General features: G+C 45.1%; 1 protein-coding gene across 1 annotated transcript in view; it reads left to right on the top strand.

Moving 5' to 3' along the window:
• GRIN2B (glutamate ionotropic receptor NMDA type subunit 2B) overlaps positions 1–27,095 on the top strand; it is a gene marked incomplete at both ends in the record, with an annotated part of 168,804 nt that overhangs the window by 87,431 nt on the left and 54,278 nt on the right. The window contains one exon of the mRNA XM_084276539.1: positions 4,163–4,277. Within this exon, the coding sequence (XP_084132665.1) occupies positions 4,163–4,277 (115 nt within the window). The remainder of the gene's footprint in view (positions 1–4,162; positions 4,278–27,095) is intronic.

The following is a 27,095-nucleotide window of genomic DNA, read 5'->3' as shown; positions in this document are numbered from 1 at the left end:
GGTGGGTTTTTAATGCTGTCTCTAGGGGAAAGAAAAAAGATATTTCACCACGTAGAATCCGCAGGCTGTGCATGCCTTCATCTCACTGCTGTTAAGCTGCTGAACCGGCCTCAGTGTTTCACACTACAGTGAGTTTCCAGGGAGTCTGATGGTAGCCTGTATCCCCATCACCCAGCATCACACTCCACCTGCCTTTTACCTTGCAGTTCCTCTCCAGTTGAGGTATCCCATAGCCTTTCCCTCCCCACCCTCCACCTCCACCTTGTTTTTCCGTTGTGTGCTGGACTGCTGAGATGACTCCCTGATGCTGATGGTGGTGAGGCTGTTTTATTTATGTGGCCTGTCTTATTCAGGGAAGCAGTCGATGTTAGGATAATCTTGCCATTTCAGACAGACCGCTCATCTCACTGGAGCGTAACAAGCCCTGACAGGGTGCAGGGGAGTGTGTGTGTGTATGTTGCCCAAATTTGCCCACCCAGTCCGCAGCTTCAGGAAGAGCTGATTCCCAGCAAGGCACTGGAGGCAGAAATAGAAGTGGTTAGTGCTGATTTCAAATGCATCTCCTTCGGAGCTGTCTCTGAGGCAGAGAAGAATTTGGTTAAGATCCTGCCTTTCTCCCCCCAAGTTCCCTCTGCCTGCCACATTTGCCTCTCTAGACTTTCCCCATCACTAGCTGAAACCATTTAAAATGTCATCATCTCTCTGCTGGTCCTAAATTGGCCATCTGATGTGGTTTTAATGGTCTATTTCCTATGCCAACCAACCTTGGAAACACTCTCCATTAGCTTACAGGGCTGTCAGTCTCACATCTAGGATGGATGATGCTACCTAATAGTGAGAGCACAGGACAGGGAGTCGGGTCCCCCCGAGTCTGACTTGCTTTGTGCCCAAGGACATGTCACTTCCTACTTTGTTTCTGCCTGTTCATCCATACCATGGGGTTCACAGTGTCACCCCGTTTCCACAGTGTTGTGTGTGTTTTGCTCCCACCCTGCTGAGTCTGGGCATTGTGGCCACTGCATCTCCATCGGGCTGGGTGGGGAAGGGCTCGACCCTTCTGTGCTTGCACTGTGCAGCTTCAGAAATGCCCACATAAGCAAAATTCTTTGCTGAAAGGTGTTTCTAGCAAATTAAATTAAATTGCCTGTGTCTGCCCTCCGATACCCCCTTTCTCTCTCCATCTTTGCGTCCAAAATATCCAGGGAATGATGGATTAAGCCCTTTACAGGCAGTTTCATCTTGGGTTACTTCACCCACATGCAGAGTCTGCTGCCCTCACGTTGTGCCCCTGTTGCAGCTGAGTGCAGCTATATCTCAGGGAATCTCCCAGCCCCCTGGCTGCTTGTTTGGAGACTGTCTAAGCTTCAAGAAGGACACAATTCCCTCTGGCCAGCAGTTCTTCAAGCCCTTGTCATGTAGGTGTCCCCTTACCCAGTGCACCTGAGCAAGCCCCACAGCTTCCAAGGTGCCACTCTTACCCTGCATCTCCATCAAACTGCAGGAGTGCAGGGAAAGCTGGGGGGATGGGGGAAGCTGCTGCTTCTGCACTCTTCCTGGAAACTTTGGTAAACATGTTGCTAATGGGTTCGAGAGAAAACCCTCTGAAGAGTTATTGTGCCAAATTTGGAGACTAATTTCAGTCATTAAGGTGCGAAGCGAGGGATTTTAGTGCCGCTCTAAGTGTAAATCTCAAGGTAGCTCCAAGGATCGGAGTCACTGATGATCCCCCCCTTGATTATTATTAGTGGTTCTAATCTCTCCAGTGGAAAACAAACAGAAATGACACCCTCTTGTGTCATATCTGTTGCTGATTTCTGTGAACTCTCCTTGTCAGGCTGCGCAAGGAAGATTCTCATATTGGCATTATTCTTAGGTGGGGAGATGTGGGAGGGGAGGGAGAGGGTTGAGAACTGTTTAATATTGCTGCTTGTTTAATGAGATATTGGCACTCCTTTCTAACTACTGACAGATAAAGCTGCAAGTCCTGTTAGGCTAATGGCATCCTCATCTTCTTGGGAGTCTTGTTTTGTCTTTACTCTGATGCCCAGTACAAAGAAGTCATGAAATGGGTGTAGCTATAATCTTGCTTCACTGTAGGTCTTTCCCACCACCAGAACCCTACATAGGTCTGGTAGGCTGCATGTACTTGGCAATGGCCAGTGCCTGGCATTCCTCAGTACGAGAGCAATCCAAGCAGCTGGGAAAGAAATGCTAGATAAACAGCATGTGTGATCCTGACATGGGATGGTTTCCACCATTGCAAACAATTGTGTGGCCAAGATTTTCCACACTGCTGATGTTTTGGGGACCTATCAGTGTTTGGGTGCTGAATTGGTCTGGCTTTTGGAAAATAATCAATACCCTGCCTTTGAAGACCGTCCTGTGGCAAATGTTTCATGCTGGACTCCCTTATGGCTGTGTTTCCTGTGCTGTGCATGTCCCTTGAAGGTCACAACATAGAACAAGTATGGAATTTCTTTTTGAAGTAAATGTAATTGCTGATTGCACTCAGTAATGGGGAATTAGTGGATGAGTTTGGTTGATTAATGGAGTTAGGACAAAAAAGTTTGTGAAAATGAAGAAGCTGAAATCATGACCTGCTTTTTTATTTGTTTGAAGAAGTTTTCCTGTTACCAGTGCTTTCATTAAATTTGTAGGGGTTCCTCCGTGTGCAGGGCGTGGGGAACTGTGAACCCACTGAAAGACCAGATTTTAAAAACAAAAATAAAAAATTCTTGATATTGGTTCAAATTGAGTTCAGAAAGGACAAACTGAAGCTGAATATCAGGAAATGTTTCCTGGTGTCGTGATGTAAAAGCACAGGTGAATCTCTCACATCTGTAATGAAAATGTTGCTTGTGGAATTTTTAAGAGAACTGGGCAAAGAACTGGGAGGGCAGAGACCAGGGGCCAGCCCTGCAGGCAGCTTGGTCACCTCTGCCTCTCACGGAGATGCGATGTTACTGGTGCCAGAGCAGGTGTATAAAGGCAGAATACTTCATGGAACAAGATTGTGAGTTGAAGTGAAATATATGAACAGAGGAAACTGTCAGAGAGCCACAGAGATGTCGTATAAACCACTGAACTGTGAAATGTGTATTTGCCTCCTCCTCTTCCCCACACTGTCATTCTGGACGGCATGACAGTTAAGAAAACAATAGACCTGATTCTCGTTTACAGGAACACCACTTTAACATGCTTCCTTGATGCAGCAAGACCTTGAAATGAGTGTAGCTGTAATCTCGGTCCACTTAAAGGTCTTCCCCACTGCCAGAGCTGAGTGAAGAGGCTTTAGGATAACTAATATTGAAGCCCAGACTGTTTAATAGTCCATTTGTACAGCTGACATGAGATGCCCCAAAGGGAAGTGCCATGTGCAGAAGTGACAGGGGCTTTCCAGACAAAGAGAATCATTAATGTTGGCTGCAGGGATTTGCAGAGCTGATCACCCTTTAGTTTGATCTTGCTGGGTATAAGCCATGACTGTCCTTAGGGAAAGGGACTTTCACTGGACTGTCTCCACATCCACTGTCCCTATTCCTAAGTTGCTTCAGAGGATTGCTTTGGGCCCTGCAAGGCGTGCTGGCTCCGGTAGGGATGGATCTTCTTACAGGTGTGCTGCTCCTTCCTCTGCTTTCTGCAGCTTCTCTTATCTTTGCCTCAATGTTTGGGCTGGGGGGAGGCTGTCTCCACTGCTTCACATGTACGCCATCGCTGTCCTCATATGACATGTGAAATCCCCTTTGGAAAGTGAGCAAAGTGTAGGCTGTAGAAGTGTATTGACACGGATAATTGATATGGATCCCTCTGTCTTTTGGGATAAGGGGAAATCAAGGACTATGGCCACACATGTTTGCATGCGACTCTAAGTCATACTTCCAGGAATTCATTGAGAGCTAACACAAGACATTTCTTCCCTATTCCGGTCACAGAATGGGGGTAATTGCCTTACCTTGCCTGACTGTCCCAGTTCCTGGTGTAATTGTCCTGCTTCTCCCACCCCGTTTCTCTTGGATTTTCATTTGCTGTTCCCAGTTTTGTAACACTGTTTGCACTGTGATTCTAACATCCTGGTATAAGCTACAGGGAGGGGAACAGGCTCTTGTTTCACATTTAGTTCCCAAGCATTAACAATCTCCTTGATCTTTTCTCTCTCCTGCAGGTACCTGATCAACGTCACCTTTGAAGGCAGGAATTTGTCGTTCAGTGAGGACGGATACCAGATGCATCCCAAGCTGGTGATCATCCTTCTGACCAAGGAGAGGAAATGGGAGAGGGTAGGACATGTTTGGTAATTCTCAACCTGTGTTAGGGAAGAGGAGGATGGAGGAAGGCTCTTGGTGAATACCACCCCCACCATCTTTCTGTACTTCGTAACAGAGACTGGCAATCTCCTTGCATCCTGCACCATTGGTATCTCCAATACTCAGGCTGCTGTCTTCTCCATGCAAGATGCCATTACATTCTTCCATTAGCACACATAAAAAATTAACCAGCTTCTCCTCTGTAACCTCTGAACATAAGTTTTCCTGCCTTTCAGAGAAGAGACCTCAATGGCAGAGAAAGAAAATATTTCCCTGCATGGCTCGGAGGCAGTGAAGTTCTCTATGCTAAATGACTGTGTTTGAGCTACAGCCACGCTTAGTAATATATGCCGGTGTTAACTGTGTTTGATATATCTGGCCACTGTCATTTGCAATGGGATGGTGCATTAAGTAGGATGTGTACGTGAGATCGTATCGAGTTGTTCAAAGATCCAGATTTGCATATTTCTGAATAATTTGCATGTAACCCAAAGCACCATTTTAGAAATGGTGTGGATTTCTGTGTTAGTGCAAAGCTTTGGTTCATTTCACCTCCCACGTAAATGTCAGTGGTCCAGGCTCTGAGCAAGCACTCCCAAAGGGGTTGAATTGAAGTAGAGGGGGTAGACTGAAGGCTAAGAAAATAAGATATAAAAAACTGATGCGGGTGAGAAGTCAGAGCGAAAGCAAGGAGGATTCAGCAGAGCACTCAGTAGATACAAAGCAGAGCTTGATCTGTGTGTGATCATGTGTATAGCTCAGAAAAATGCCCCTTTGCCCCAGCAGGCAGAGAAAGTCTTCTCTCCTTGGGTGCTTGTTCCCTACACAGACTTGCAAGTGGCCAAAGCCAGGAATAAATTAATGGGGAAATGAGAATGAAATAGGGGGCTGTCAGGAGAAAGGCATTCAGAAGAAGGCTGGAGGAACAACTTTTGAAGAAGAGAGAAGAACAATCTCATTAGTGCAGGCACTAAGAGCTTTCAGTACTTGCAGGAGTTCAGGAGGAGGGTGAAACCTGATTTCCAGGAGGACTCATATACCTCATAGTCTTGTCACTGTGCAAACCAGATGTGAGTGCATGGTCTGGGAGAGTCAGAGGAGGTCTCAGTGGGACAGGAGCATGAGAAAATGTAAGGCATGGCATCAGTGTGTGGACAGTCCTTGGATGTGTTAGGAGGCAGGCTGGCTGCTCCTGGAGTGGGCAGGCAATATACAGGCTGCAGAGATCTCATGTCAAGCTCTGCCTATCACATAGCTTTACTGAAGTCCATCAGACAAAGTCCAGGAGGTTTTGTTCCTAGCTGGCACTAAATTTGTTCACACAGAGGAAAACGCAACTGCCAGGGCAGGAAAATGAGGCAGTAGCAGCATGAATCCTACTAAGGATTACTAGCAGTTTCAGCAGTGGGGAATCTGTTGCTGGAATGCTTTGCAGGCTCTGTGGAGGCATAGCCCAACACAGTCTGTTTTTATCCTGCTTCTCACTCACATTACCCTAGTATGCCCTCATTGAGGGCTCAGGAGTTGTTCAGTCTCTGAGAGCAAATCCGTGGTCTCTCAGATGAACCAGACAATTAGTGGAAGGGATGCTGGTGAGCTGAAGTTTTGGGGTTAGACCTGGGACCTGCCTGAGCCTTGATGTCTGTGGAGACTATTTGGCATCCATTAAACCAAAACAGTTCTTCACTTCCTAGGAGCTGTGGCTGGATTGAAATGATACTATGCTGAACAACGGTATTAACAGTATGAGAAGCCCATAGTGCTTCCTGAACACAAATATTTTACCTTGAAGTAGGTGTCTCAGTGGGAAGATCAGATTATTATAATTGAATACTGAGCTGTGTGAATTTTACACTGGAAAGTTCTTCCAGCAAAATGCAGAAGTCATCTCCAACATGCTCTGATCACAGGCAGATAACTTTCACACCTAGAACCTCATACTCTTTTTCTTAATTTTCTCCATTCAGTGGAAATGCAAATAATAAAAGATGAGAGTGAAACAGAGCTCTTTCTCACAAAGATCATAATTCTGTTCCATGTTTGCAGAGAGTCAGGCAAAGCAGAGTGCTGGGCCCTAACAGCAGCTCCCAGGCAATGCCACAATACAAACCATAAATTATTCATATATTATTAGCACACAAACCCAGTACCTTTGTAAGAGCATTGCTTTGCACTGTAACATCATCCAAACTCTCATTAATTTTTTGCTAAATTAGTAAGGTGCTTTGTCCTGGCAACTTCTAGGCAACATGTAGAAGCAACCGCGCAAAGCGCAGATTTTCCAAGTCAAACACTCAGACAGCATAAGATGAGAGATGAAAGGCTGCATGGGAAACACTGAGTCAGCCCACTTTTGTGCATTCACTATAGCTCAGTCTTTAATTGCATCGCTGCACACTTTTATCCATAATCAGATGCTGCGCCTGGAAGGAACATCAAGAGGTCGCTTAGTCCCTCCCTGTGCCCAAGGGAGGGATCAACTAGACTGAAATTACTCCTGACAGATGCCTGTCTCACCTGTTCTGAGAGTCCTTCAATGCTAGAAACTTCATGAAATCATGAGGCAATCTCTTCCAAGGCTTCTTTCTCCTTACCTTGGAAAGTTTATCTAATGTCTAACCTAGATTTCCCTGACTGCAATTTAAGTCCATTACTACTTGTTATCTCCCTAGTGTATATGGGGAACTGTTTATTCTCTTCATCTTTTTATCTTCCCTATGTGTCTTTGAAGGCTTCTATCATGTTGTCTCCCAGTTGTCTCTGCTGTAGATTAAACAAGAGTTTGTTCAGGCTCTCCTGGTAGGTCATGTTTTCTAGTCTTCTGATCATTTTTATTAGTCTCCTCTGGCTTGGCAAAGTTGATTCTTGAAAGATGGCAAATAGATTGTGAGGAGTATGTCTCATGAGGTGTATATATATAAAGAAATGTTTTAAAACAGGTACAAAGCCTCCCATTTTCTGAGCAGCAAAGGTGCAGATAGTGACTGTATGGGATTTTAGGTCTGTACATTTTTTTTATTTTGATTTTTCATCCCAATTTGGGAAGAAATATCTTCAAAACCTCACCAGTTATTTCAGAAGGGGAATTAACTTTCCAGAAAAGTTACAGCTGTCCCCAGGCTCTGGTGCAGGCTCTGATGAAGATAAATCTCCTGTGTCCTTCAGATAGACTGAAGCCTTGTTGGACTGACAGTGATGAAAGAACACGTAGAGCAGCCACTTTCTGGAAAGGGGCAGTAACCTTAGCTCTTCTGTTCATGAGTAACAATTCCTCTTGTGACAAGCAAACGTGCTGCATTTCATTCACATCTTTGTTCTCTGCTCCATAGGGCCAGAGTTTCTGCATGCCTTCCCTCACTATCTTTAAATTAACTGGTTAGTAGAGCTCTTTGTTTCACTGGCCAGACAGCCTAGGTGTGTTTTGGGTGTGTAGATATCCCTGTTGTATTTATCATTGAGAGGCAGGTATGCCATTGGATGTTGTGAAGGAGGTCCAACCTGATGCCCCATGAAGAGCCCTGCCTCAATGCAGCGATGACCTGGGGGTCTCACAAGGTGAGCCAGAGGCTCTGTACCACTCTAGGTTTTGTGTCTGTGGCTTGTGATATTTTGTGTGGAAGAGCTTTCATGCAGGGTTTTTCTTTACTGGTTGCCTTTCTCCTCTGCTCTCCTATAATCCCACACATGATGAGGGCTTATTGCTGGGTTCACGATCACTTCATAAGCTGCCAAGTGTGGCTATCCATCTCTTGCTTAGATCTACCTTCTCTGCTGAGGCAGAGCACAGCATTCCTGTCTCATTAGCTCCCAGCTCCTTCTGTCTGCTGCCTCACTTTCTGCCAGCAAACCTGTTGATGACACAGAGTCACAGAATCACAAGGTTGGAAAAGACCTTTAAGATCACTGAGTCCAACCGTTCCCATCCTATGCTAAACCATATCCCTAAGTACCTCATCTACCCTTTTTTTAAACACATCCAGGGAAGGTGACTCAACCACCTCCCTGGGCAGCCTGTTCCAGGCCCCAACAACTCTTTCAGTAAAAAAATTTTTATTTTACTGTCTCTGAGATGGTCTTTGGGATTCTTTTTCTATTTTCTAGTGAGTTTTGCATCATTTTTATCGTGATGTTGTTCTCAGCTTCTCGCTTTTGCTGATGCTTCTCTGCACTTTGGTGTGTCAGTGGGGATTCAGAGCACCTTTCCATGTCCTTTGATTTGCAGGTTCCTTAGGACATCTCTTGCAACACATGCTCCAGTAACTCCTGCTCCTGGCTGGATGAGCAAAGCTCCAGGTGATGGCTTTGGTCAGGGTTCCACAACAAGTCAGTTTAGAGGAGGACAGATGGGAAACATGCTGAAAAGATTCATTCGCCCTGCTGCATGTGCTAATTCTCTGCCCCTATCAACCCTCACCCCGTTCAGCAGATAAAACGTTTGCCTGCTGCTCCTCCTATAATTATCAGTGTTTGACTTGTGAACTCTTGAAAATCAATTAGCAGCATCTGTTCTGTTTCCTCTAGCCATTGGTGTTACCGTGATTACAAATTCATGGACAGGCTGCTCTTAGCCTGTTCCCTACACCACTGGACATGTTAGTGCTCCTTGGGAAAGAGGCCACTGTCTGTGACATGCTGTGTCAGTGTCTCAGTGACTGTAGACTTCCAGTACTTCCTAATGCTGCAGTAGGGTGAAAAATGGCCCCACTAATTGCTGCTGCATGAGTCTATGAACTTGGGGATAGAGCAGTGTTATGCCCATCCACGCTTGGGAAGGGTTTCCTTGGGATGGTGGAGGGACCTACTGAAAGGAAAGATGGTTCAAGAGAAGAAAAATGGGAAAATAAGGTTTTTTTTAAATCTAAAAAAATAGGAAGGGGAGCAAGATAGTCTTTGGACATCTAAATCATTGTTGAAAAAAGGACATTACAGTCGTTTTTCTTGTCCACAGTAAACAGAAGGAAGATGACATCTGCTAAATTTTCAAGCAGAAAGATTTCAGATAGATATGTAGGGAGCTGTCTAATTGTTAGCATGGTGAGACATGGTGAGGCTCATTTGCTGGTGAGCCTCATTTGCTGGAGGACACAGAAAAATATCCAACAGTGTGGGGTTCAAATCTATCTTTTCCTGCCTCAAAGCTGGTGGATGCAGTAAGTGATCTCTTGTGGTTCTTTGCCAGCTTACATTTCTGTGATTAGATGAACAAGATGAACCTGAAGAGTGTCTCACAAAAGATGACTTGATAGGGAGAAAAAAAACAACACTCCAGGGTTATGGACAAGCTGATCAGCAAAAAACTTCAAGCTTGGTCAAATGAGGACATAATTTCTGCAAGCTTCTGCCATGTACCTTTTGTATGAGCAGGCAGTTGGTGCATGAAGGCTATTGTGGACGGCTGCAGACAAAAGACCTTATAGAGGCACTTGTCACCTCCTGCAGTCTGCAGCTTTGGAGGTCTGATGAACACCACAGAGTCTGAAGAAGCTGTAGCTTTTGATGGTGACGCAACCTTCAAGCCTGGTATCAGGCCTTTCTGTACATCAAAAGAAGTATTAACTGTAATTTCTTTGTGTGCTGCAACGTCCAAGTGGTAGAAATAACAGGGGAGGGGAAGAGGACTGATTGGTATTCTTGGCTTTTAGTAAAGGTCTGTGTGGTACTCCATGAAGAAGCTTTATGAATCATGTACCTGTTAGGTTGCCTAGCAGAAGGAAAGATTTATACCTGTGACTAGCAGTGTTCCCCAGGGCTCGGTGTTGGGTCCAGTCCTGTTTAATATCTTCATCGACGACCTTGAAGAGGGAATAGCATCGACCCTCAGCAAGTACGCCGATGATGCAAAGCTGGGAGGAGTGGCTGACACACAGGAACACTGCGCTGCCATCCAGCGAGACCTGGACAGGCTGCAGAGCTGGGCAGGGAGAAACCAGATGAAGTTCAACAAAAGCAAGTGTAGAGTCTTGCACCTGGGAACGAATAACTGCTTGAATCAGTACAGGCTGGGGGATGACCTGCTAGGGAAGAGCTCTGTGGAGAAGGACCTGGGGGTCCTGGTAAATGACAGGTTGGCCCAGAGCCAGCATTGTGCCTTGGTGGCTAAGAGAGCCAAAGGGATCCTGGGGTGCATCAGGAGGAGTGTGGCCAGCAGGTCTAAGGAGGTGATCCTCCCCCTCTACTCTGCCCTGGTCAGGCCCCACCTGGAGTATTGTGTCCAGTTCTGGGCTCCCTGGCATAAAAAAGCCAGGGATCTCCTGGAGAGAGTCCAGAGAAGGGCTATGAAGATGATTAAGGGCCTGGATCATCTCCCCTATGAGGAAAGGCTGAGTGAGCTGGGACTGTTCAGCCTTGAGAAGAGAAGACTAAGGGGGGACCTTATTAATGTTTATAAATATCTGAAGTATGGGATGCAGGGGGGAATGGTCAGCCCCTTTTCAGTGGTCTGTGGGGACAGGCTGAAAGTTAGAGCACAGGGAATTCCGCACCAACATGCGGAAGAACTTTTTCACAGTGAGGGTGACAGAGCCCTGGGACAGGCTGCCCAGGGAGGTGGTGGAGTCTCCTTCTCTGGAGATATTCAAGACCCGTCTGGACGCCTATCTGTGCAATATGAACTGGGGAGCTGCTTTGGCCAGGGGGGTTGGACCCAGTGATGTCTTGAGGTCCCTTCCAAGATTCTATGATTCTATGATATTTTAACATTTCGTTTTCTGAAGAAGTTTCTTTAAAAATAAGAGAGGAACAAGAATGTAGGATTGTGAGATTATGAGGTGAAAACTGCAGCTGTACTAATCCAAGCATCTTCTCTGAAGGCCCTCCCCTACTCTTGGAAAGATGTCTAGATCATTTGAGACAGTTTCCAGGTTGTGTTGTCTGGTTCCTACCTGAGCAAGCCTTTCTGATCACTTACACATGCACACACAGGTATACTTGCCTCCCTGAGGTAGAAGTTATTGCCTTTGATCGGGTTCTGCCCTATGTGGCACCTTGGTAGCATGTCCTGGGACTTCACAGAGGGAACATGTTTTATCCTACAGACTCCTTTTATGGTGAGACAAGATTGGATTGTTTTTGCCAATCAGTCTTGTTTTGCTAATTTCCCTGTGTACACGGGGATTTATGACTCATTGTCCCTGAGGAGAAATGGCATAGGAGTTTGTTTAAACCTACTCAGAGTTAGTGACTGATTCTGTTCCCATAGAACCAGATTTTCGAAGGATATAGCTTCACTTAGGGCAGATGAACTGTTCTGGATTTCAGAACATACAGCTGAAATTAGAATGGGAGTCTGTAAATGCATTTCCCCCTTATTTGTAAACTGTTCTTTCCGGACATTTCTCTCAGAGACCATAGTTTCCTGAATCCCTTGCTTCTCATTAGACAGCAGACCTGCATCAAAGAATACATATTTTATGGATATCCCACTCCCAAGCGAATGTCCCTTAGATACCTGATCTAGGTCACATCTGATTGCTCTGCTGATGACCCTGATTCAATCAGACAACCAGATGGCTTTATTTGTGCACCTATGCTGCACCCACTGTCAGGATTTGGCCTGGCTTCTCCCAGTTGTCCAGGACAAAACTGTATGTGTTTATGTCTAGTTATGGCCCTGTTAATCTTGCACTGACTCCTAAGGAGAAGGGGAGATGCAAGTGCCACACAAAGCTTTCGTTATCAGGTGATAAATGGAACAATCTTTCTGAAAAAGCCTCCTACGTAAATCTTTCGGACATGCTGATCAAATGGTATCTTTGCTGACTGATTGTATCAGACCACTAGATTAGATTACTGCATGCTGCAATAATGAGCTAGTCCATCTCTTTGACCAAAGAGGACACTAGCTGGGTTTCTCCTACTAACCACCATACATTATGTCAGTGTAAGCTGTTCGCTCTCTTTGCCTTTTGCTGAAGTGGTTCCTGACTTTGTTTGCTTGAATTTTGGAGTGGATTTGTATGATTCATGAGCCTGCAGAAAAATATTCTGGCTCTTCTCCACCAGGCCCTACTCCTTGGCTACCTGAGGGAATTCTTACATTGAAACAATGACAGCTTCTTGGAGACCTTGTCCTCTAATGCAAATCAGATATTGGAAAATCTGGAGATCTTTATTAAGCCCTGACCGTAGTTAGAATGCCTCCTACCATTTCTGTGTTGGTGTAGCTGATGAGGGTGATAGTACCATCTGACATTTACTGGGGTTGCCAACCTGACTCAGACAGGGTAACCCTTAGGACGGTGCCCAGTGTGCTAATGTGACAACAACATCCAGCCACAGGAGACAACTGGTCTTGCCATGGTTGTGTTTTGGTTGAGAGCTCTGCTCTTGAGGTTTCTTCCAACTGACTTGCCCATGCCACACAGCGAAGACAGTCACGTTATCCCTTGCTGCATGTACATGGAGTCACCTCTTGTGCATCATTACTGCCGTCCCCAGCACCTAGTTATGGACTTGGGACTCTGCTTTGCAGGGAGCTGTGTGAACACTAACTAGAAAGGTGGCTCCTACCCCAGAGTGGTTACACTTTAATTAGAAGACAAAAGGCAGCAGATGGGTACAGATGGACCAACGGGGGAGTACAAGGGAACAATCAGACAACATTAGTCAGCATAGTAGGCAGCAGGCTTTACACACCAACTGCCTAACTCTTGTGAAGGCTTTGATAGGCAGTGGAGAATTATAACTGGCTTTGTGCAGGCTTATGGGGGCCTCGCCAAGAGTGTGAAGGGCATATGGGAAAAAGCAGTGAGGGTGCATGCTTGGATATCAAGAATACCCAGTGCTGCTGAGGGGATAATCCTAACTATACAGAGAACCAAAAAAACCAAAAAGATTACATCTTGTGATGCAACACCACCTCTCAGTGCAGGGCTGGTGTGCTAGTGCCAGAGACACATTGTTCCTGGTCAAAAAACCCTCCTGTTTGTCACCAGCTTGGAGGTTTCTGCGGCATGTCAGATGCTGCTGTGGATCTGTGTGCCTTTCATGGTGAGCATTTAATTGATTGTGGGAATGTGTTATCCCCTGCACATTAACAATAAACATCCACATCTTAATTTAGGTAACAGCAGAGCTGCTGCTGGAAGATGAGCTTTCAAGCATACGTACATGTCCTGGGTTTGGCTAGGATAGGGATAATTTTCACCAGAAGTTGGGATAAGACACAGCCAGGACAGGTGACCCAAACTAACCAAGGAGGTTCCATACCATATGACATCATGCTAAAAACAGGGGGGCTAGTCAGGGAGGGGCAGTGTGGCTCCAGAACATGTGGCTTCATGACAGGTCTTGAGCCTTGTGGTCTGAATTGTAGTTTTTGGTGAGAAACTGCACTGTGTATCATCAGCTTTGTATATGTTGTAAGTCCTGTTGTTCTTTCTCTCTGTGCTATCCCAGTAAACTGTTCTTATCCCAAGCCATGAGGTTTGCCTTTGTCTCCCCATTCTCCTCCCCACCCCATCATGGGAGAGGAAGAGTGAGCAGCCACATGGTACTCAGCTGCTGGCTGAAGCTAAATCACGATAGTCCAGTACTTAAATATTCATATCACAATGCAGTATCAAGAATCCACCCTATCATCCCGAATCAGTCTACAACATCTTCAAAACAACAGGAAGGGGAGGGTTTGATTTGGTTAGAAATGAAAGAAGCATAGCTATTGTTTTGTACTTTTGGTGAATGACAACAAATTCATATGTATTTTTGAGTGCACAGAAAATGTTTTTCTAACCTGAAAACCCCCCCAACAAAACAGGTCATTTAAATGTAGCAAAACCATTTTGTAATGCTGAGAAGTTTTGGTAGAAAAATGCCAAGTGAAAATGAAATTTTCTAAAACTTCATTTTGTTGATTGCCATTTTTAAGCAAAGCATGTCATTGTGAAAAGTCTGTGATATATATGCTGACATTCGAAGAATCTCCTCCCTTGCCCTCTCCACAGGCCAAAACTCTTCTCTAATTTCAGTCTGAGCACAGGAATGACTTTTTCCCCAAACTCCATTTATGAGCGAGCTGATTATTTATCGGCCCAACAGTAATTGTTGCAGTTGTACTCAGGAGTGACAGTGTGTACTACAACAACAGATGGATACACTGCACAGAAAACTTCCTGTTGCCCTGCTTTGTCCCCAGCCACAAACTGTAAACCACTTCAGGGGCTAGAAACCACACAGGTTTCCCCACTGCCCTCGGAAGAGGCAGTTTCTTTCCCCTTGCTTTTGGTGGCCACAAAAAGACAGCTGAGGAAAGCATGGGGTTTTTGACAGCGTTAAGACCTGAAATTTGTGAAGAGATGCGGGCAGAGAGGAAGCAGCCAACCAAACTGAGTCTGGAGAAAGTGCTAGCATCACTTCTGCTGCAGGAGGCTCACAGTGAGTGAACGTGTCCCTGGTGCCTGAGGGTGCGTTTTCATCTGTTCGGTTGCATTTGCTTGAGACTCTGTCTCATGTCGACGATGTCTTTGCTTGGCCTGTGAATCCTTTGCTTTTTCTTTTTTTACACTTCCTGGATGTTATTAACTGGAGGCTCTGTTTTTCCTTCCATGGTGCTTGAGAGAAGGGAGGTGCTGCTGCGCCTCATCTGCATATTTGTAGAATCCTATGTTTTTCTTTCTTTTGCCTTTTCCTTTGGGTTCTGTTTTTCTTTTTTTCCTTTTCTCCCCTCAGGTTTTGGCAGTTTGCTTTTCCTGGAGTACAAGTCTGGCCGCATTTGCTTCTGAATGCATTTGAAATAAATTTTTCTTAATATGAAATTGCTTAGACTTTTATTCAGTAAGGAATAGCTTGTTTGTTGTGTCTTTGGCTGGATTTCTCTCCTTTGGTGTTGGTTCTGGCCAGTGTTTCTGTCCTCAGATCTCACACATTCCTTGCTTTGGGTTCCCATCCTGATTGTGTGTGCTTGACTTGGCTTGATGCTGATCTGCATCTTGGCAGTATTTTTTACTACACCAGGAGAGACAATCTTTTCCCCTGTGGTTTTCTTTGCACTGTTGTGTGTTAACTTTGCTGCTTTTCAAAGGTATCTCAGCGTTAAAACTGTGGTTATCACTGGAGCTACTGTGTGCTTGAGTTACTCTTGCTGCTCATGAACTCTGGCATGCGTTTAGTGTCATCGATTTGAGCGTACAATATGTTCAGCATCGTTTGTTTTCCCTCTGCCTGAACTGTGTTTTCCCTGAGTCTGTAATTTTTTCAGACTGCCTTTGGTAATGTTAGATCCCAGCACTCACTCTGCCTTGTAGTAGTGTCTGACTTTCTGTCACTATCCTTTGGCCTTTCTTTCTCATGAAAGGCTCTGGCATTCCCTGACCTGGGTTTATTTAATGTCAGGATGGGGGAAGGGGGTGTGGGGTGTGTGTGTGTGCGCGTGTGTGTGTTTTCTTTTCCTGAGTCAGCAATTTGTCAGGGTTATTCAATTTCCCTCTGCTGGGCTAGCTGCATCTGCAACGTCTTCCACCATGCCAAGCCTGGAAGATTGTTTGACAGCCTTTTTCTTGTTCCTGTTTAAGCTTTCAACTTGGTCTGTATTTTGTGTGACGGTGTCTGCTGCTTGTTTCCCATAGGTTTATTTCCTTTGTTCTTGTACATGATAATGACTTACATTTCTACTGTTCCTTCCTTCGAGAAAGGTCCTAAGCTCTTTGCAAAATTAACACACAGGCAGCATTTCACTATGAGTAACGTTCAGCCACTCGTGTGGTGGAATGGGGTTAGGCTGTTGAATGATGCAAAAGAACGCTGCAGCGCCGTGTAGGGTAAGAAAGATGAGTCTCAAATGGAAGGAGGCGAGGCATTTTTAATTGGACTCTGGCCAATTCTGTCCCCAAAAACCTGTTTTTGGGGAAAATGAAACAGATCGTTAAAGACCAGGAGTGATAAGGCCCATATCATTCCCTTCCCAGATGATAATGCCTGAGCCTCAGATACATGGTGGGAGGAACAAGCAGCTCTGGGAAAAAAAACATAGTTTGGGATCAACCAAAATATTAATTAATTTTGGTCTGATATGGAGGATTTATTTTGGAAGTTTTATTGCTGTAAATGAAAACAGACATTTTGGTGCTTTCATGTAGACTCACAAAAGCTTTTAGATACCATTCACAGAGGCGACGTGGAGGAGGAAATGGCAGCATCTTCCCCCAGATCCCAGAGCCTCGTTAGCCAGACGGTGAGGGCAGGCTCCTCGGAAATAGAAAACTGCCTTCAAATCCTTTCTGCCTGACTCAGAACGAAGGTTTAAAACCATAGTCTCTATCACCTCTCAGGAGAGAGGTCTAGCTCTTGGGACAGAGATTTTTTTTTCTTTTTTAATTGAAACTCCTTTGCCAGTGAGTACTCAAAGTATCTTTGCAGGTCTTTGTTTGGATCCAAATTTCCATCACTTTTATTAATTATGTCTGATAAAGAACATGATTTGTGTGTGTGTGTGTTGAATGCATGAGTTTGATTAGTGGGAAATCCAAAAAAAACCCCTAAACAAACCTGAGTTTAGATTGAAGCGACACCTTTTAAATTTTTTTTGTGTGTGTATTGTTCAGACCTTCCTTTGAAATACCATTTTTTGTGCAGCTTAATCTGAACAGCGTATTGGTCAGTGTTGGAGATTGCAGGGCTGGCCCTTATGAGACCGAGGAAACTGTGCAGCAGGGCAGTTTACCACCCGTCAGATAGCATAGGGTGCACACTGCAATTTTAATGCTAATTGCAGATCCTTTTGTTCTCCCAGTAGATCCACCCTGGTATTCTGTAATCCTGTGGTTTTTGAGAAGAAATAGTGTTTTCTGGTAAATCAATTTATATTTGGTCCAGGACTGGACAGCAGAGGTGTGCTGCAAGTGTTCCAGTCTAAGACGTGTCATACACCAGGCTCAACATACAAGCTGGGAGATCTGGGAATAAAGAGTGCCGCCTTCTGCAGTCTGCTGCCTGAGATCAGCTTCTGCACACCAAGTTTGACTGTTTGCTCCAAGCATCACCTGGGTGTTTTAAGAATTCAGGATTGCTCAGGTCACTTCTTTCAGACCAGTGCTTTACTTTTGTTCTTTTTTAGAAGTAGGAGCTATTTGCTTTCCTTCTTAGATGTGTGCTCATTTTCACCGAGGCCAGAGTTCTTTGTATTGCTGCATTTAATTATGTTTACTCTGTAAAGACTGCTGGGATTATGGCAGCATCTAATTTCTGTAGCTTTTCTGCCTCTGGTATGGATTACTTGTGGACAGCTGCTTTCTTTGAGCTTCACCTGTGTATAGATCAGTCTGCATTTGTAGTTTCCACCAGCTTCATGCCTTGTCCCTTTTCTTACAGATGACTGCTATTTGAGGTCTCGCTTTTCAGGGTGGCTGAGGAACAGACCTATGGAGAGCTTCGTGTGTCTGTATTTGAACAGTTGTTCTCATCCATGCTCTGTCTCCTGTATTTGGTCCCAGAATAAGTCCTGTGTGTGTGTGTATATATTTTACTGCTCATTGCCCCAACTCCTTGCTCCAACCTGGGACTAATGGAGACACTGTCTTCCAAATAAAGATTAAAAGAGTACAGTCTAGTGAAGTCTGCACTAAGGACTTTCTCCATTAAGAAGTCCCCTGTCTCAAATAAACACTTTGAAGTCTTCCCAGGGTTTACTGTGCAATGTTTCTTGAACTTTAGTTAAAAGCTACTTTCTTTGGGTAGCCTCTTACTGGACCCTTGCCTGGTCACTGAGGATAGATTTTTCACAAGTATATATATTTGCTGGGTCCGTAGTATGATAATTTTCTGCAAGTATTTGAAGGGAATAATCAATAAGGAAGGACTTCTTTAGGACAATCCCAGTGAATGTAATTAAAGTGTAATGGGGAGGCAGGACATTAAGCAAAAGTGCATTGATTGAATACCAGGGATCAGTTGGTTCTTTTAGAACATGCAAAACAGTTGCCTGATAAACATGCTGGGAGCCTGGTTGCTGCAGATTTTAGCTATAGGATAAGACAGACCAAATGGGAGGGAGGTGGAGAAGGACTGACCAGAGAGATAGCCACCAAATTATTTCCATTGTTCCATGACTGTTTGTATGTTGCTCTGGAGGGTGAGCAGCATGGCATCCCTGGGGGAAATCCTCCCTCTCCCACATACAGTCTCCATCCAGCCGCCCTGTCTGCCCTCTCATGAGTGACAGCATGGAAGAGATTTCCCTTGCCTTCTGCTTGGAGAGAAGGGCCCCAGTTTGTGCTGTGACAGAGAGACAGGGCTGAGAAGCCCCCCGTGCACTGAGGAGCCTGCTGGGGTCTGTGCTGCCTGCCCTGCGCGGGTGGAATTTTCCAGGAGCATCTCCCTCTGCCACTACCATCGCTTTGCAAACTCCAAGAAACGCAACTCATGAAAATGCATTCTTAGCACACAGCTGACATGGTCAACATCTGGTTTCCAAAGAGAGTGCTGTGAGAGATTTGAAATTGCTGCACTGTGGAAAAAATGACTTGGGAGTAATTATAGATACCTAACAATACTATTTAATTCCTTCTGTCATGTCTTTCCTACATAGTGTATCTGGTAATGCTTCAGAGCTGAGTATTTCTGACAGAGGGCAGTGAGAGGGGTAGGTAAAGGAGAAAAAAGTCCCCTATGATTTCAGTTAGGATGTGAAATGAAGGAACTGTGAGTGGAGGATTAGTTGTTTTCGAGCCCTGCTCCAGAAAGGTGGACCTTTGCTTTTATTGGGCATTGGCTACAGAGGGATGACAAGGATGTGGAAGATAATGAAGGAAGCTGAAGATGACAGAATCTCCAAGCACAGTCATGGGACAGGGGGAGCTTAGCACAAAGCTTCACTGGCATCTGGGGTGCTGCTTGTCCCCCCCTTTGGCTGAGCCGGCTCAGAGCTTGGGACCACAGAGGAAAGGGAGGTGAAAGTTCAGAGTGGCTAAAACTCAAACCCATGCTCAAAAGCACCTTTGCTTCCACTGACACAGAGGTTAAAACACGTTTCAGGAGAAGCCCTCATAGACTAGGAGGCAGTGAAAACTGTGGGGGGCAGAACTGGGAAGCAGTGGGCAAAAACAGAATTTGGGGACATTAGATGTTGGTTCTAGTGTTGTGGTGGAGGGACCCAGGACAGGAAGCCTTGGGGACTATTGAACCTTTCTGTGGAGCCCAAGAGCAGGAGAAGGGTGTTATAGGAACTTACAGTTTGATTTGGCCTGCGAAACAGCCAGGGTTGCAGCAGATAGACAAAGGTACAAGAGAAGGGTGAAACCCATATCTCAAGCAACTGAGATGATGTGTGCTGCCTTTCTGCCCTTGTGCTGGGTGCTGTGTCCCACCTCAGTTGCTGGCTCCAAGACAATTACAGCTGTGCAGAGGTGAAGTGAAAGGCAGTGGAGGTTTTCTAAAGGGGTGATTGAATGGTCAGCAAGAGACTTCAAGCTGAGGGCTTGTCAGTTGGTATAGCTTCTACTGGTAAATTGTGCCCTGAAGGCAAGCTCTCACTATAATTTCATTTAGAGAAATGCACCAAAAAGGATATAATGAAGACATTCATGTTATGAAAGTGTGACTGTTATCCTAGAAGAAGCACTGGTTAAGACTCATTTGTCTATCATGCTGATCAGGGCTCGTCTCAGTGATATGTAATCTGAAAAGCTGTTGGTGCCAACGTGTTAAAATACTCACGTGTAGGCCTTGGGAAAGAGGCCTACATATACAAACATATCTGTTTGAGTGACTGCCCAAAAGCAACTAATATTAACTTGCAGAAAATCCCCTGAAAGGCTTTTTGGTGGAAAGGAAATATTTAAATTAAGATACATTTTTCATATGCGGTGCTTATTTTCCTTGAGACAATCCAACTTTTTGTGAGAAGTCTGAGAAGTTTGAAAAGAGACTCTCCAGAGTCTTCTACTGCTACAAACAGGTACAAATTGGTTTTGGTTTTTTTTTGTTCTCAAATTTCTGAATACTATTTTGAAAATATCAGCTAAGAAAGCAATGTCAGGGACCTCCTCTCATTTATATTCAACTGGATATTTCTGTGCATTTCAGGAAGCCAGAAACATGAACCAGATGATTCTGGTATTAAAAAAAGAATCCTTAGCCAGTGTACCTCCTTCAGAGGAAATTACCATCTTTTTTTTTGCTCCAGAAGGTTCTCCAATGATAAATGCAAAGCTGTGCAAGATGCTGAAGGAATAACCGAACCTTGATCTGTGCAGAAACAGCTAAGGATGAATACTGGTACCAGGTTGAGGTCCTAGATAAATCTGAGGCTGTGATGTCTTTCCCTATGGAGGCTTTAAGAAGGGTATGGTGAGCATGGGCACAGATGCATGTCAGGGATCATAGAATGACAGAATGGTCTGGGTTGGAAGGGACCCCAAGGATCATATTGTTCCAACCCCCTGTCACAGGCAGGGCCACCAACCTCCAGGCCTGGATCTAGACAAGGTCACCCAGAGCCCCATCCAACCTGGCCCTGAACACCTCCAGGGATGGGGCATCCACCACCTCTCTGGGCAGCCTGTTCCAGCACCTTACCACTCTCTCTGTAAAGAACTTTCCTCCTTTAGCTTCAATCCATTCCCCTTTGTCCTGCCATTATCTACTGTTTTAAAAAGTCGATTCCTCTCCTGTTTATAAGCTCCCTTCAGGTACTGGAAGGCTGCAGTGAGTTGTTGTTTCCCCTCCCTGTCTTCTCTTCTACAAGCTGAACAAGCCCAGCTCCCTCAGCCTCTCTTCACAGGGGAGGTGTTCCAGACCTCTAATCATCTTTGTGGCCTTCTTCTGAACCCTCTCCAAACAGTTCCACATATTTCTTGTACTGGGGGCCCCAGATCTGGACACAGACATAGACATTATTGGAACAGGGTATAAAAATGAATGACAAATATTTAGACAGCAGCACAACTTTGCAAGATGGTTTCTAAAAAGCATCTTGCAAAAAAGATGTGTTTGATTCTTCAGAGGCCTCGTTCACAGGCCACCTAGACACCATCCTCTGTGGTGTCATGCAGAGTTTGTGTCTTTTCCTCGCTGCTTTGCAGCCTCTCCCTCTCCCACTTCCTTAACTCCAGAAGCTACTCTGTAGCTAAAACCCAAACTATTCTGAGTTATACTGATGCTGTAAAATTGGTACTGCAGTTCCTGACCCAGCCCCTCCTTCTGGGGCCCAATCACCATCTTTGTCCTTGGGTTTATTTGGGTGGCAGTACTTGGTTCTTCATGTGAGGTGCACATGCCCAGGAGGTCTTCTTATGGTCTCCCAGCATTGTCCCTTCAGGCAGTTCTGGACAGGATAGTGGTGCAAAGCTCAGCAAAGCCAGAACATGAAGATAGCCAAGAAAAGGGAGAAGGGGAAAGGTTAAAATAAATAATTCTCATGGTGTCTGTGTTGAAAGCAGATTGACTGTATCCTTGATTACATACTTGTGTTTCCGAGGAGAGACTAAACCCAAGGCTATTTCTGCTTAGAATTCTGCTGTTTCTGGTCATCCATTTCTACAGCACTTTGCAGAGCAGTGAATACTGCCATGTGACCAGTCAGCTCTCTACCTGCAGCATAATACCGACAGCTCTGGAAACGGCAACTGGCTTCAAGGACTTTCTGACATCACCCTGACCTCTGTAGAAAGAGGAGGAGACAGGTTACTATCTTTCTATGAGCAACGCTAAGAAATACTGCAAATAGCTATCTTTCAAAGTAGCTGAGCTCTCCCTTTATCTGCCTGCCTGCCAGAGAGCTGCTTTGCAGGGGAAGGTGGTTGCTGAGTTGGTTGTGCAGAAGCAGGTCTGAAGGCCTCTGATTTTCTTCACCTGTTTCAGCCTAGGTTTGGGAACAGGGAAGCTGTGAAGGTTGTGATAACCAGGATTCAGTTGCTGAGTCAGACAACACACTTTGTATTAACACCTCCCTTCTGCTCCCTTCAGCTACAGGGTAGTTTGAGGTAATTGCTTAACTACATGAAGGCTCTTGATGTGAGGGATAAGACCTCCATCTGAGTGTGAGGGGCAATCTTTTTGGTTGTTTTGGAGGCTGAGGCTTGACTGGAAGAGGTCACAAGGGCTCAGAAAAACACTAGACATTGTTCCAGTTTACCTATGAAAGGAGCCTGCATGGCCGACCTCCAGGTACCAGGTTGTCCCATCTATTTTGTATTGGATGTGTGAAAAAGAAATAGTATCATAGCTGTTTAAAAGCATCTTTGTTTTGATTTTACTTGTGTTTGTGCTCTTCTTGCTCTAGTCATTACCTGTCTTTTTACTGTGTGACACAGACCGCTGTGCAGGAGGCAGAGTCATAGTTAATTGAAGACATTTCACTGAATGATGCCCATGCACTGACCCTTTTTTCAGCCTACCTTCTTTTGTGGGTTTGGTGCAGCTGGAGGTACTGAATTTGTTGTCTGGAGTCCTCTGTGGCTTTGCATCCCTGAGTATTTTGTAGCTTTATGCTTCAGCCTAGATTGAAAGTAGCTTGGTTAATTGAGCTAAAAATCTGTAGAGTTGTACATGTAGCTCACCAGTGGTGTGATCTGGGCACAGGGTACTAGACACTGCTAGTTTCTTCCATGCCCTTGGTAAAATGCAGATGAAGGTTGCTGACCTTTAAGACAAGTTGTGCTGTGCCCGCCTGTTTGTTGAGGCTGCTTCTGAGGAGAATGGTAGCATAGGGAGGTGTTGGGTGTATTTCTTCTTTATGGGCTGTGTAGGTCTCTAATGTCATTTTCTGACCTTGTGTTAATTGGAAGTGTTTCCACGGATGTTTTTCAATTTTATTGCTATTGCACTTGGAGAGATTGAAATAATACACAATACGGAATGGGGGATAAATAAAACCAATGATCTTATGAGGTTTGGCAAATCTTACGTCTGTGGTGCCTGGAGCTTCCTTGTTGGTTAATAAACTATTTGTCCTTCTTTCTCTGGCTTCTCTTCTGGAGAAAGTGTTCTCACAGAATCTCTTTTACACACAGTGAGCACCAGACGTTCCAAGAAATGAGAGGCAGGGCAGTGAACAGGGAAGACACACTTCGATTGAGGGGGATGCAGGGAGGTAGGGAACAGTGAAATGTGGAATGTATGAAGTGACAGGTCAAAACTGAGGGATTTGTTGACTGCTTTGTTAGTTAAGAACTTGAAAGAGGAGGGACCAATGAGAAAAAGTGGCCTTCATCTGGGTTAGCATAGTGCCTCTCATTTCCTTAGCAAGATGACTGGTGGGCTGTGGACAGTGTGTTCCAGGAGAAATCCCAGGAAATGGGACTCGATCAGTAAGGGAGGAGCAGCACAGCAGCCTGGGGAGCTCATCAAGCCTTTGCGTGGCAACAATACATGAAGTCAAGTTTCCTCTTTCTGCTGGTGCAGCTGCATAAAGGGGAACCTTCTGGATTGTGGATGGACTGATCTACACAGATTGCTTTTATCAGCACTTATTGTTGAAAGAGATACTTCATGTTGTGGAGACTACACTTTCCCTCCCATTTACATCATGGTCATCTGGTGATACTTGCAGTTGTACAGCCATGGCTATGGAAGAAGAGCTCAGACCAAAGCTCACAGAGATGTCCTTTACGTCTTGCAGTTTGCTACATCCAGAGGAAATGCCTAAATTGTTTTAATGCAGTTCATTAGAACTTTCTTTGATGATCCCTTTTTATAAATCCACCTGAAGAAGTCAAAATTTTATTTACTTTGATTTCCATCCTAATTTTCTTGTTTGACAATGTAGTTTAAAAGGGGTCCTATTTCTGGGATAAATCAGGTCAAGTTTTATTGTTCATGAATTAAAATTTCCTCTGCACCCCCATTCCCAGTAATTTTACTTATTTCAGAAAAAGAAAGTCTTGGCCTTTTGTAATTCTTTGTCCTGAATCCATTCTGACTATCAATGATCTTCTGACCTGTGGCATTGAGCAAGTGTCCTTTGCTTGTAATGTGTTTAGAATCAGTGGTATTTGATACAACATTGTAAGATGTGGCTGCCTCTGTAGAGGTGATCTTCAGTTGCTCTAGTTCCTTCTGGTAGTACCCTGGAAGTCTGCAATGTGGTATAGACCAGTCCTCTCCTTCATCTTTGATCTGCACAAACTCCCCATGAGAAGTTGAGGGAGGAGAAGTGGAGTTGTCCTTGTGACAATTTCCCTTCCTTCCCCTTCACTAGGAGAAATGGCAGCTGAAATTAAACTGCAGTGAGAGAGGTAATAGAGAAGTCCTTTTTGAAAGAACATGTTAAATCCTGAAAATCACCTTCAGTCCAGCGCCTCTGCCACCAAATTACGTTACACATGGATGGCTTTCACTGGTGATCAGAAATAGTGGGGTTTTTCCTGCAGCCACTAAGAAACCTCTGATGTAAGCAAGAGGCTTTTCTGACCATGGCTAGGAGCCTAGCATCTCCACAGCAGGTTATGAGTTCATTGTGTTTTAGTATTGCCAGTAATTGATGTGGGAGACTTCTAGGTGGTTCAAGACATAATGTCCCATTTTCTCAGTAACAAGGTAGGACTGCTTTTGCTTATGCTCTCTGGAGAGCAAAGTGAATTTGATCTCCAGGCTGTCATTCCAGGCTTCTCCACAGATGCTGAGAAAGTTAAAAATGCTGTTGGAGTTATTTAAGTGTCCAGTGATTTGGACTCAGAGGACAAGGCCTCATCGCTTGGATATTTTCAGTGTGTCGTCCCCTGGGGCCAAGGAAAAGAAAGAAAAACTTAGTGCTAGAGACATGCACTTTTCTGGCAGAATTTTGTGGTGAAAGCTCTGTTCTTTCAGAGTTTCCCTTAGGCCAGGACAGTCAGAAGAAGATGATTTACTTGCGGAATAGCTTAAATATAATTGTATGGGCTAGCCTCCCCATTAGTATTATGTCTTTAGGGAACATAGCCCAAAGTTTCAGTTTTGGGATGATGGTTTTTTCCATCCTCTTTACCATCTTGTTTTGGGTGCTCTCTGGGGTTTCTCTTCAATGGCTGAAGATCTCGGGCAGCTAAAATACCAGGTGTGAAAGTCTGATGCAGCAAACGTGCTCTGCTTGACCCTTCTCACCATCCAGGCTAGCCTGTGGCAGAAACACACCTCAACATGGCTCTGAACAGGCAGTGGTTGGTACTGAGTGGGAATCTAGACCTGTTTCCCCAGTGCTGTGATGCACACTTCAGTGAGGTGCCTGCAGGGCAAACAAAACTTTGCACATGCTGTTCTGTCTGGGGGACAGGTGAGCGGTGATTGGTGTCCGCAGAAAGCTGTAGGTGTGCATATGGGTACTTGCGCTTAACAGGGTCCCTGTGAAACTGTACTGGCCCTTCATGTTTCTGTGTGCGAGATACTGGTTCTTGCAGTGTGTGTGGACCACTGTTTCTGTGTGCCTAACACCACCTTCACTTCTTTCAATCTTGATTTATAGCACACAAGAGTTTTTAGCACTCCCACAACTCTGACTTTCTTTATCTTTGCTTCTTTCTAATCATTTCCATTGTAACTTCAGAAATGGTTCCTGATCCTGGGAACGCTCAGTACTTTCTTCATCAGCATCAAGTAGTGCTCCCGCTGTAGTGCTGTGACAGCAAGTTCTAGAACCTGATGCTGCAGTGTGTGGAAAAGTATTTTCTAGATCCCAAAAGCATGTCCATATGATCCCGTGACTTGGCTGGCCCTGTGTGGAGCCAGGAGTTGGACCTGATGATCCTTACGGGTCCCTTCTAACTGCGGATATTCTATGCTTCCATGATTCTATGAAAACTATTACGTGCACTGAGGTCTGGTGTGGTAGAATGATCAGGATGTGGTAACAGTGTTGCTGGGACATGTTCTTACCTTGACTTGATGGCAATCCAAGGCCTTATGTGCAGTGCAGGAGCTAGCTTTAGAGGGTGTGGACTGCGCCCTGTGGTTAAAAGAAGCTGTTTTCATCCCAGAAAGTAGGAAGGAAAGGGGTAATACCACAAGAACAATACTACAAGGCAGTGAGGATGCCTTCCCTGTACCATGCATGATTTCCTTTGGCAGGGGGAAGGCTATACTAGATTCTTCCCTCTTGCCTTTGTGTCCATCTCTACTCACTCACGTCTCTTTTTTTGTTCCCCCTCTCTTTCTCTTCCCTTCTAACTGGCTGGGTTTCTAAGAGCAGCCCAGCTGGGATTGAGGTAGAGCTGCAGACTGGCCTCTTGTGCACTCTCCTAAATGCCTTTTCAAGCAACCTCAATAATTGATGGGCACCTGGGTCCTTGTCTGCACTGAAGAGTGCACATGGTATTTAGTACATGAAAATGCTATTTTGCCCATCAGAGCTCATCCCTGGAACAGCACCATTTCCCCAGGATACCAGTTAATTGTTCTCTCAATAGTTATAGAGGAACTTCCTTCCTTCAATGGTCTCAGCTGCTTGACTTCTTCCAGCCTAGAGCTTGTGCCTGCTCCCAGCACACAGCTGTTGACTTCCACTTGACATCAGAGCACAGTTCAGACTCCTTCCTACAGTGGGTTTCTTCCTGACCACTGCTGTCTAGTCTGTCCTCTGCTACAAGTGAAACAAGTGCATCAGTCCTTTGGTCATCATCATCTGCGTTTTCCTTATCATCCCGAAACACTTGTGGACTGTCTGGGATTAACTGCTCTTCTTTGGCATTGAAGATGCAGGTTCAGAAGGCAGTGGGAGTCAGAGTTGAAATGTCTGAGGAGCTGGATAAAGGGAGGAGGAGGAAAGGTGGGTGAAAACTGTCATGTCAGGGAAGGTGCAGGCCATCAGCATAACATCAGTCTCTGCTGAGCACAGAGGCGGGATAGGTTAAGCAGGACTCAGTAGCTGGAGATGCTGCTGAGCATGACACA

Source organism: Gallinula chloropus, assembly GCF_964237585.1.
Source record: "Gallinula chloropus genome assembly, chromosome: 1".
NCBI lineage: Eukaryota > Metazoa > Chordata > Aves > Gruiformes > Rallidae > Gallinula > Gallinula chloropus.
The sequence above is the reverse complement of the archived record's forward strand: the minus strand, read 5'-3'. Positions and strand labels throughout refer to the sequence as shown.